The 12,019-nt window shown below is 40.8% G+C and overlaps 1 protein-coding gene and 1 non-coding gene across 5 annotated transcripts in view; both read right to left on the bottom strand.

Annotated features, from left to right (window-relative positions):
* The window catches only part of Clpb (ClpB family mitochondrial disaggregase), a 158,536-nt gene that overhangs the window by 81,521 nt on the left and 64,996 nt on the right, over positions 1 to 12,019 (bottom strand). For 3 of the 4 annotated variants that reach the window (XM_063256559.1, XM_003463463.5, XM_003463462.5), the window contains one exon: positions 1,938 to 2,066. The exons of the other annotated variant lie outside the window; for it this stretch is intronic. In XM_063256559.1, the coding sequence (XP_063112629.1) occupies positions 1,938 to 2,066 (129 nt within the window). The remainder of the gene's footprint in view (positions 1 to 1,937; positions 2,067 to 12,019) is intronic. 4 annotated transcript variants of the gene reach the window in all.
* On the bottom strand, positions 2,153 to 2,259 carry LOC111755107 (U6 spliceosomal RNA). The gene has a single exon (XR_002789692.1). It is a non-coding gene; the product is annotated as a U6 spliceosomal RNA (small nuclear RNA).

The following is a 12,019-nucleotide window of genomic DNA, read 5'->3' as shown; positions in this document are numbered from 1 at the left end:
GACAACTTTTTAGGTCTGGGAGGGAGTTAATGGTTTTAGCCCTGGAGGCTGGGAGGCTAGGATAGGGGCAAAAGGAATGCTGGCTAAAAAGGCAGGTGGGAAAAATGGAAACATGGGGGTGCAGGGCTGCTGTTCCAAGTCACCAGGCAAGAACCATGGCCCTGGAATGGCTCAAAGGGCCAGCGCTGGCCTGGGGGTGAGGGTGGAGTGAGCTTCATAAAAGGCCCTCCTCTCTTCATTTCAAAGGTGTTCCATCTGGAAGGCGAGCTTGAGGGGGTCCTTGTAAAGTGAACTCTCTGTTTAGGGGCTGGAGGAAGTGGGGATATGACACAATGGCTGGGAGTACTTACTAATTTTAAGGCACCACAGAGAGAAATCCCATAGTTCCCACCCCAATTCTCAGCAACAAATATCTCACTGGAGAGCTTTCATAGGACAAAGTAAGAAGTATCCTGGTTGGGAACATTTTCTAAGCCTTTGTTTCTGAGAGCAGTAAGTCCCGGCCTCAAAATTATCAGTCTTCCCAGGCACTGTCACCACATGGAGTAGTAGTACTTTCTTTCACAGTTGCATCCCCAGACCAAGACACTTCTGGGGCAGGTCCAATGGAGACGGGGTAAGGGCCAGGCATGAGTTTAAAGCCAGTGTTGTTATGGCTGAAAGGATGTTACAGGATTAGAGGGGTTCCCGGGAAGCCCCTTTAACCCCTAGAAAATGCTCTGGGGATGTTGGGCCTGACAGATGAAAGCTCTGGAACAGAAAGAAACTTTCTGTGAAGACTGGTTTTTGAAAAGATGATAGCAGAAGTTACAGAGATGATGACCTCAGCTCATTACAGAGACATGTTCACCAGTCATAGTGGAAGGAAAAGAGAATGAATGACTAGGGAAGAAGCAAGATCCTTCAGTCTCTGACAGAACCCAAGGGAATGCCAGCCAGCAAGCTGTTGGAGGGGTTTCTGCATGGGAGGAAAAGGGCAATCCTAGGAGTAGCCCAGATGCTTCCAGCTCTCGGTCCCATGGAGAATGACACCTGACAAGGAGGGCCCTGGGGTCTACGCCCCAGTACAGGTCCCTGCCCTCAAGATATGGCAGGGAGGCAGGGTGGGTGTGAACAGGCAGGCTCACTCAGAAGCCTGTTCCACACACTTGCTGGCAAGATACTTCCCTGGCTCTCTCACAGGCTGGGCTAAAGGCAAGCAGGAAGGAAAGTGATTGCTTGGGGGTTGTCTGGCAGGTAGCTGTACCAGACTTGGATAGGACCTGAGTCTAGAGTGACATGTGATGTCCCTCTAATTAAAGTGATGATCTTAAAAGGGAGAGTATCCACCAGTTAGCAAGTATTTATTGAGTATTTACTACTAAGTATAAACATTAAGGGACACTGAAACAAGTCAGCCATGGTTCTGGTTTTAAGGAAGTCGAGGCTTGTGTTAGGGAGAAGGCTAATGAACAAATACAAATAATCGCAGACTGTGATGAACGCAATGATAGGAAAGATTAGGGTATCCCAACTCAACAGCAATGAAAGGACCTAACCGACACAGGTTGGAGTGGGATCAAGGAGGGCATTAATGACCTGCATTAGTAGAGATTTGAAGAGACTTCCTCCTGGTCCAGCTCTAGAAATCATGTAGAGAAGAGAGAATATTTTTGAGGAGAGCAACAATCAAGAAAACTTTTATAGCTTTTGCCGACAGGCTAGCTGGCAGGGAGCATCATATATACATGCAGGAACCATCTGCAAAGCACCACCCACTGGAAAGCAAGTCTCATGTGCACATTGTCAGTCTTGGGAAATATACTCACTCTCAAGGCATGTCTAGCTCAGGGAGACTAACAGGTACTGGGAAGCCTGGCATTTCCAGGCTGGAGAGTCTGCAAAGTACTCTCTCTCCTGCCAACCCTGACCTGCCCCATCCTCCACTCAGGTCTCACCTCCATCAAGCAGCTCCTTGACGGTGCGGTAGTCATCAGCAAGGACAGCGTAGTGCAGGGCTGTGCAGCCTTTGAAGCTGGCACGATTGTTTAGTCGGTTATTGAAATCATCCTCTCGGGTGACCAGGACTGGGGGGAAGACAGCAACATAAACCCTTACATTAGCAACAGATGCACGTGAAACCATTTTATCTACTTTCTTTTTTTTTTTTTTTTTAAATATGGAACGCTTCACGAATTTGCGTGTCATCTTTGCGCAGGGGCCATGCTAATCTTCTCTGTATCGTTCCAATTCTAGTATATGTGCTGCCGAAGCGAGCACTTATCTACTTTCTTTTGGCATTTCAATTCACTCACTCATCTACCTACTTACTAAACGTTAAATCGCACCTATGCTATGTGCCTGGCTACCTGTGCTGGGCAAGAGGTGAATCAGAGGCTGGTTAGCTCCATGAACATTTATAGACATCTAGTATGTGTCAGGATAAATCTTCGGGATATGAAATGAATCAGCTGGCAGCCCCTAACAATAAACAGATGTTGAAAGTATTGTTTGAAATCAATGCTGTGTTTGAAGTACAATGGTATGCTAAGGAAAGCCAGAGGAGAGCTGGGAATGTGGCTTAGATGCCTAGTATGCGCGAGGCCCTGGGTTCAGAACCCAGGTCTAATCTGAGTCCTTCTTTCTTTCATTATCTTGCAAGTGGGAGAATCAGAGCCCAGATAAAGAAGCAGAGCCTAGATGTTCTGGTGCCAGCCTAGGTTCTTATTCCTTTTGTTTAGGTGAAGATGCAGGCACATTGTCTGTAGAACCTCCATTTATCAGAAAATGGCTGGAGGTTTGTAGCCAGCACCCTATCGGATATGCTAGCTTGTGTGGAAGCATTTTAAATGTTTGGCCAGAGCAAGGTTGTGGGAGCCTGTAGCTAGAAACCAGATCACACTCTCTGTGGTCTACAGAATCCATAAGGATTAGCTCTTCGCCGGACAGGGGATCACAGATGCTAACTGCTTAGCCCAACTCCTGAGGAGTTACATGGCCCTTTTTTGGGTCAAGAACAGGAAAGAAGAAGCCTCTGAGCAGCCAACATACAAGCCCCATGTGTACCGGATCTACACTTTTCCCCTAAGAGATCTTGAGGACCTCAATCTGAGATTACTACCTCTTAGTCACAAATAATCTAGCAAATCATATCTGGTGATCTTGTTTCTAGCTCACTGCAGACAAACAGAAGGAAGTAAAAAGGCTGGGAAAGATGTGTTAAAATCAAGCAGAATGATTACAATCAAGCCTTGGTTAGGCAGGGAGGGAAAAGAAAAGGACAGTGAAAAGCTGAAAAAAAAAAAATAAAAAAAGGAATTCAGAGTGCAGCACCTGAAAAGGCCCGAAGAGTATTACAGAATTGCCATATAGGCCATTAACAGCTGTATACAATGCAGGACCTGAGGAAAAGTAACAGCTGGCTCAAGAAAGCAAGAAAGGTGTGATCCATTTTACAGTGAAAATTTATCATTCATTCAACAAACAATGTTTAATGAGCACTAAAGCATGGTGGTAACTTCTGGAGATATAATAAAAAAATAATGGAGCAGCCACACCCAAGCCTCTCTCTGTAAGTCAGCACCATTCGAGGACTGCAGAGGGAGAGAACCAGGCCTCATCCGGAGGTGATCCCCAGCTGGAAACCATATCATTTTCACTGTTTTCTTGGTTTGGGTTTTATTCTCTTTTGTTTTGTTTGATTATGTTAAATTTGATGGCATAAGCAGCTGTTTCGAGGATGGTAGGACATATTATGGTAGCCATTTTGGATTTATATTAGCTTATTTTGAAGTCCTTTGTTGCCTTCATTGTTTTGTTTTTATTGTTTATGCTCTATTCTCTTCTGTTCAATTTTTGCTATGTCCAAAGGTATCTGCAGCTATTTTGAAAACAACAAGAGGCGTTATAATAACTATTGCTGACTTCATAAAGTTTTGAAGTTCTGTATCATTTATACTAGTTTATTTTGATTGTTTTTTTCTGTTTTATTTTGCTTTATCTTGATTGATTTTTTTCTGTTTTATTTTGCTTGGTTTTATCCTCTTTAAAATAAAATTTAAAAAAATTCAAAAACAAGATACAATTCCTGACTTTAAGAAGTAAAGTAGTAGGTAAAAGTCAGGCAACTGAGCAGACTAATTATAATATATACTACAAGTGCAATGATGGACTTATACACAGCGTGCTTACCATAAAAAGCAGATGACCTCAAGGAATACAGTGGGAGTTAATATTGGTTCAAATGTCAACAGAGTACCAGCATCACAGCACAACTAATAGGGAATGTCCATGAAAAGCACCACTCACCCGTGGGTCTCAGGTCTCACTATCTCCTTCCTAATACCCTTTCTTGCCTCTGGGGTTTTGAAAATACGTCGAGAGATGACTGAAATACACGGTGAATGTTTGCTGAAACTTATGACAGGAAAATACAATGTCATTAATTGCCCTGAAATATTCCCCTTCTCTTGGAACACACTTATCCCATCCTTATTTCTACTTTCTGGTGCAGTTCTGGAAGTCTTTCCTAGAGTGTCTTTAGTTGCATTGTGGTAGCTGCCATGATGTCCTGAATCAATTCAAAATGTTTATATTTCATGGTCATTTTGACTTTGGGGAAGAGCCAAAAGTCCCACAATGCCAGATTCAGTGAATAAGTGGATGAAGGCACACCAAAATGTTTTTACAAGCATTTCTTTCCACTGGATGGCACTTGACAGTGACATTCATTATGTTTTTTATTACTCCTGGTAAAGATAACTCACGAAGATGATTTCCAGAACTGCTTTCAGAAAAGTGGCAAGAATGATGGAACAAGTGTGTGTGAAACATGAGGGAGTATTTTAAGGTGAATTAGTGGCAATGTGGAATATAATAAATGAAAAAACAAACTCAAACTTAAAAATTCACCATATATTTTGATCATTCCCTGTATAATATTACCTGGGACATTTCTGTGTTCCTTCAGTAGGCTAACTCCAATTTGATTTTAGGCCTCTAATTGAAGTTACTTCTTCCAGTGATTCCTAATAAATTTGAGGTAGTTGTTGCTTCTAACAACTCCTCCAATGGCTTAGGCATGTCCAATTACAATTGTATCTTGATTTACAAACTTAAGCTTGTTTTATGATTTTGGGGAAGGTGGCATTTGTGTTTGTGTGGGGAAGATAACTGTGGTAGTATTTGTCTCTTGATGTGGAGCAGTTTTCAGATGGAAGCAAAATTTTGCTAAATGCTTTTGTTTGTGAACTGAATTATTTGCAAACACAAGTGTTCGTCAACTGATGCATTATTGTACATTGTTCCTTTCATTCTATTGCAACCACTCGCTAACGTGACTGTATTTTTCCTACCTGATCAAAGTCCCATGAGGAAAGGCAGCATGACTACCTTCTCTACAGTTGAACCCCAGAAGCCAGCAGTGCCTGGGTGTAAATATTGTTCATAAATACTGGTTGAATCAACAAATAAATACAAGTCTAATGAATGTCCCTAATCTGGAAATTGGCTATATCCTTGTCTGTCTAGCCTGTCAAAATGTATCCTCAGTACAGAGGAGCGAAGTTTCACAGTGGGGAATCCTGAACATACTTTTCTTCTCAGAAATGCACAGGGAACAGGAGAATGTTGGACTGAGGTAAGAACCATCAGTTTCATTTGGTATCTCTCAGCAGTTTTAAGGCCTTATTTAAAGGCCTGTTTGTTTCACAAATCCATGTGTAAATCCTGCATAACTGATGGTCCTACACAGCAATCTTTGGAACTGAGTAGTGCATTACAATCTGTAAAGCACTGTCATTTCCTTTTTTATTTCAGAATAACCCTGCGGGGTGTAAATTTATGCTATTTTATAGAGGAGGACACTGAAATTCAGAAGGATGATGTAATCAGTGGCACAGCTGAGACCCAGCCCAGTTCTGCGGGGCCTATTTCATGCTCATACAATTAAGTGCTTTCCCCGGATCACCTAGCGTTATGTGTCCTGCCACAGAAGATCACTTCACACTCTTCTCAAGCCCGAAAAGGGCCCAAAGTGAAATTGAGTAAGGAAAGAGGGAGCAACACAGCCTCAAATGCACCCTCCCATTTACCCCATTCTCACTGGGTTAAAGTAAGCAAACTCACAGAAATTGAAGGGATTCATCCAAGCCTGTCCAGCAGCTGGACACCAAGGTGGTCTCCTGAGGCTTCATCCTTACAGCTGGTCCTCAGCCAGTGAACCGTCACATTCCCAACAAAGACATCTACCAGCTTGTCTCCAGCATAGGGGAAGACAGGCCTAGGTTCCTACCTCCTTTCCCAGTTAGCCATTTCTGTCTCTTCAAGGGGTCCTATTCCCTTCTGACCCCTGATGACAACAGGAGTTTGCATTTAGGATAATAAAAGCTATGGACATGTAACATTTTAAAATAAACTAAGCAGCCGGATGTGCTGGTGCACACTTGTAATCCCAGCACTCAGGAGGCTAAGGCAAGAGGATCACCATGAGTTTAAAGGCCAGCCTGGGTTACAAAGTGAGTTTACGGCCTTCCTGAAATACACAGCAAGACCTAAACTAAAACAACTAAACTAGACTAAACTAAACTAAACTAAACTAAACTAAACTAAACTAAACTAAACTAAGCAAAGCAGCATGGGATCAGTAAGAATAGCAGACCAGAAGACAACTCAGAGAACTGAGTTCAAGACTGGCTCGTTCATTAACTTGATACATGGTTCATCTCTTTGAACCCTAAGCTCCCTCTTTCCAAAGTAGAAAAAATTTTCTATATCCTTGGTTCTCAAACTTTAGTGGGGACAGAATCATTTGGGCAGCTGATCAAAATACATCAATTCTCCAGCCCCTACTCCAGTCATTTAGAGTACTGAGGCAAGGTGTATACAGTATGTTTAATAAGCATAAGCCTGCTGCAGAGCTCTTCTGAGCAATCTGAGAAGCACTGGCCCAGATCAGAGATGGTAACCTTTTAGAGCTTTTAATGACACAAGCAGCCTGCTGGAGCACGTGTGCCATACGTTTGCCGCAACTGGCTTAGATGGTCTCAGAGGGTCCTCCCCACTCTGAGGAATGGAAAGACACAAGGTTGCTGATCCACCCTGTGTGGGCCTTCTCCAGAGAGGTCAAGGATGCCTTGGTACTAGAATGTTCATCCCAAACCCCATGCTTAGAAAGAGCAAAGTTCTCAACTTGGGATTAGACCCTTATCTAATACTTCACTCATACAATATTTTCCCCTAAAATCCCAGTTGGAATTAAGTCCTTTTACATCATGTAATCTAGTCCTTATTTATCCATCACATAAAGCATATTCCATGGCCTGGGCTATGAGGACAGTGTGAATCCTACCTTCAAAGCCGGGTTGAGGATGTAGCTCTCAGTGACAGAGTGCTTGCCTATATATATAACATATGCTATGTCCTAGATTTGTTCCTCAGTACCACTAAAAAAAAAAAAAAAAAAAAAAAAAGATTGTAAGGCCAGGGATTTAGCTCAGTGGCTCAAGCATTTGCCTGGTAAGTGCAAGATCATGAGTTTGATCCCTGGCACAAAAAAAAAAAAAAAAAAAAAAAAGATTGTAAATCTAAAAATAAGTGAGTTCGACCCCTGGTACCGGTAAAAATACAAAACACAAAATAAAAATAATGTAAAAATAATCTTTCAAATAGTGTCTCTGAAAGGAAAGAATCTATCACTATGAGCCTGAGAGACCTGGGTCCTAACCCTAATTTCCTACATTGGAAAATCATCTCTACTCCTAGTAATATTATATTCAAGAAGACAAAAAACATTGTGTCTACATAAAAACCTGTACACAAATATTCATAGCATCATTCACAAACCTCTTATTGGTAAAAATCTGAGATGATACCATAATAAGAAATCACAGAAATAAATTTGTACCTAGGAAATGACAATTTAAAAATTAATGTGTCTTCTTCCATCCTGAAAGTCCAGATACAGCCACACTGCTTTGTTGACTTCATAGGTCTCTTCTAGCTGATGAATTTCTGCAACTGATTTCCTACTTCCTTCTCTGTTACTTTCCTGCTTGTCAAGGCCTTTGTAGAGGACCCTGGTGATGCTACCCTGAATCCTCACTGGGCAGTACTGTGTATTAGAAAGGGCATGGGGATTAGAGTTGGACTAAAAGGTAAAATTCACTTTACGACTTTGGCCAGAATACTTAATATTACTGAGATTCTGTTTCCTCATTTGCATAGCTAAGGTAGCATCTCCTACCTCACAAGATTCCATAGCAAAAGTAACTCAACAATGCACAAAGGATCAGAAGAGACATTTCTCCAAATAAAAGCACATGAAAAGATATTTGGTATCACTGGCACAGAGGGAAATGCAAATAAAAACCACAATAGATACCATTTCATATCTAGTGCACTGGCTATCATCAAGAAGACAAAAATAAGTCCTGGAGAAGATGTAAAGAAACTGGAACGCTGACACATAGCTGGTGGGAATGTTAAATGGTGCAGATGCTTTGGAAAACAGTCTGGCACATCCTCAAAAGGTTAAAAATTTATTCATATGACCTAGATATTCTACTCCTAGTAATACTCAAGAAAACCAAAAACACTGTGTTTACATAAAAACCTGTACACAAGTACTCATAGCAGTATTCACAACATCAAAGTACAAACAACTCAAATGTGTCTAAACGACAAGATGAACAAAATATAGTATATCCATACAGCAGAATATTATTTAGTCATAAAAGAAAAGAAGTACTAGAATATGCTTCAACATGGACAAACCTTTATGCTAAATGACAGAAGTCAGTCACAAATGACCATGATCCCATCTGTATGGGATGTCCCTATTAGGCAAATCATAATGACAGAAAATCCTGGTTGCCAAGGAGTGAGGGCAGTTAAGGGGAAATGGAGAATAATAATGTGTAAAGGATTTGTTTATGAAGTGCCAAAAATGTTCTAAAACTGATTGTAATGGCTGCACAACTTTTGTGAACATACTATAAACCAGCAAATTACATACTTTACATGAATTGTGTAACACACGAATCAAATCTCAGTAAGCTTGTTCTGCTTAAAAATGTGTGTAAGGTGCTAAGGTTATTGCCTGGCATATAGTTAAGGGCTCAATAAATGGTACTAAATTTATTATTATTCCTTTTCTCTTCTTCTTCCCCTCTTTTTTTTTTTTATTATTTAAAGAGAAAGAAACAAAAAAAAATGGAGAAAAAAAAGGTTAGAAATACAGAATTACAGAAAAATAAACAATAAAAAATCACTAGTTGATAAGTTATATATTGTCATCTTAGAAATAGTTGTTCAGGTTATAAAATTAAAGCATATAAAGTGACATTCAAATAGTGATACTGCCAACAGTTCTGCACAATGATCCAACAAAAACTTAGTAATATGGTTATCAGTCCTACACACTTGTATTTCCCCCACCCCCTTTCTTGACTTCATCCTAACTCTGGCTAGGATCACCTCTAGTACCAACCCTGTAGGGTTGATGACTGAGGGCTAATTCCAAAACTGACAATGTCCTCTGATACTGAGAGAACTGAAAATATAATTCCAGTGGTTTCCATTTACTGTACATGTACTATGTGCCAGCAGTTCCAGGAACTTTACAATAACGTTCTTCACAGAAACCATACGAAGCCACCATATTCTTATTTAATACGTGAAGAAACTGAGACTTAGAGAAGTTATGTGACACAAAGTCATATTAGTAAGTCAATAATTGAATCGGCCTGTTCAACTCCAAGGGTCTTGTAATCTTTTTCTATTTCATTACATGGCTACATTATGTCTTCCTTTTATTTATTTACATTTTACCCACAGTTCATGACTCAAGCTTGCTTTATTTCGTGATTCCTTTTCCCTCTTGTGTTCTAGAAATGTCTAGTTTGCTTCAAATTTACCGGTACTTTCTCTTAACATAGTCTTGTGTGTTCTCAGATTGTTTTATATATGTATGTGTGTGTGTGTGTATATATATATATATATATATATATATATATATATATATATATAAATAACAATCTGAATACAATAGGTGCTTCTTGAATACAATAGGTGCTTGACAAATACTTGTGAATGAGTGTTAAGCTTATCTTCCCAAGCAGAAAATAAGTTCTTGAAAGACAGACACTGTGTCATTTAAATCTCTTCATCTTTTCAGCAAAAGCACTCATGGTCTCCTAGGTTGGCCTATGGCTAGAGAACCAGCTTGTTTCAGAACTGTTCTCACAGGTATCATGCTCTTGGCCCGTGGCCTAGAAACTTTCTCCTTATAAAGATGATTCTCCTCATCCTAGTACGGCATGGGAGTTGGCACACAGTAGGAGCTCAGAAATGGTTTAATGAATTAAACAGAAGACTGAGTCAGCAGTTATCCCACTGCAGACGCATGAAGGGACCCTATGTCCATCTTCTGTCACTCTCATGAAAAGGAAAAGGAGACCTGGAAGGCTGTCAACGAAGTTGGAGAAGACAAGTCTGGTGACCTTGTGTATAGCCCTCGGCAGTCAGTGTGGCATTCTTTTTGGTCCAAGACGTCTCTTTTGACTACAGAGCCCCGTAGTGCTTTCCAGAGCCCACATCTCACTTTCTCATCATTAAAATATGGGACAAACTCTGAACCCTGTTACTCTGTTATCTATAGATCTATCCAAACTGCTTGAACAACTACTTTCCATCTCTCCCACCTCAGAGGTATCTGGACTTCTTTGTCATTTACCCTGAGCTCATTCCTTTCCTCACATCTGTCCCTCATCCTAACCAAAGCAGTATTCTTAGCTCCAGAGAGCCTCTGGGTCAGGCCAGCAGCAAGAGGAAAGAGCTGCTCTCTGCTTCTTAGCAGCTGTGCTACCTGGTTGGTCCAACTCAGTCCCTTAGTGCTCCCCATCTCTGCACCTGGCTGCCTCTCCTCTGCCTTTTCTTCAAGATGTTAAAAACTTGCCATAAAAAACAAATACAAAATGCTGTAATTAATAGCCAATTCTAAGCCAACCTAGCATCTCTACTAATAAACCTCAACACTTGGAAAAAGAACAATAAATTCTACCCCTCTCTGGTTCTGGGGTGGTCTCTTTTATATACTCTCTGTGTGTATGTATGTGGGTAAGTATGTCTACATATATATTTATTTTCCTTTATTTCCCATCCAGGGAGGGGCAGAATAATGAACTGCGTGCGTCAGGGAAGATGAATCTGAGATACTAGGGAGCAGTGCAGTAAAAAGATTAAAGTGTTATTATTGTTGGGTTTTTTTCCCCCATGGTCCATTGTGACAGCTCGACCGTCATCTGTAAAAAATGTCTCAGCGAGAGATAATCATCGGAAACTCAATAAAGCGTCAGGGGGAGCCTCAGCCCCCATCAATCACTGGGTGCCTGGAAAATTTCAGCCCTCTGTCTCCCTTCCTGCTATCCATATAAATGTCTCTAATATATTTTGTGTGGTGTGTGGGACCCATTCCTGATTTGGAACTTTTGATGAAAAAATATTTATACACAAAATATGTAAATCAGTTAAAAATCACAAGACTAGTTCTTTGCTACCCCATCACACTTTCTCTTAGTTTTATAAATGTATCAAATTTATTCTTTTTAATAAAACATGTCAACTAGTCTGTCCTCTTTTAGAACACACATACACATGCACATGGAACACACACACATTTGGAGGCATAAAAAAATGGAAACAACCTCACTAGCTGAGAGATTTAATCTGGAAGTTGGCCAAAATGCCTGAGTGACAGTGCATTGTCCACCCTGGTGACTCTGCAGTGGCTGGTAGTTCTGAGCAATGACATGTAGAATCACTGACCCTCAAGGTGTGATGAGACTCTAAGGGGCCTGGATAGGATGAAGGAGGCAAGAACAGTATTAAGAATAACTTGCTTGGGGGCTGGGGATTTAGCTCAGTGGCATAAGCGCCTGCCTTGCAAGCAGGCAGTCGTGAGTTTGATCCCTGGTACTGATAAAAAAGAAAAAGACAACAAAACAAAACAAAAAAACAAAAACCAAAAAACAACAAAAAAAAG

This window comes from Cavia porcellus, unplaced genomic scaffold, assembly GCF_034190915.1.
Source record: "Cavia porcellus strain 051 isolate PalLab524CR breed Dunkin Hartley unplaced genomic scaffold, mCavPor4.1 scaffold_9, whole genome shotgun sequence".
NCBI classification, from domain to species: domain Eukaryota; kingdom Metazoa; phylum Chordata; class Mammalia; order Rodentia; family Caviidae; genus Cavia; species Cavia porcellus.
Note: the sequence above shows the minus strand (reverse complement) of the source record. Positions and strands in the feature narration are given on the sequence as shown.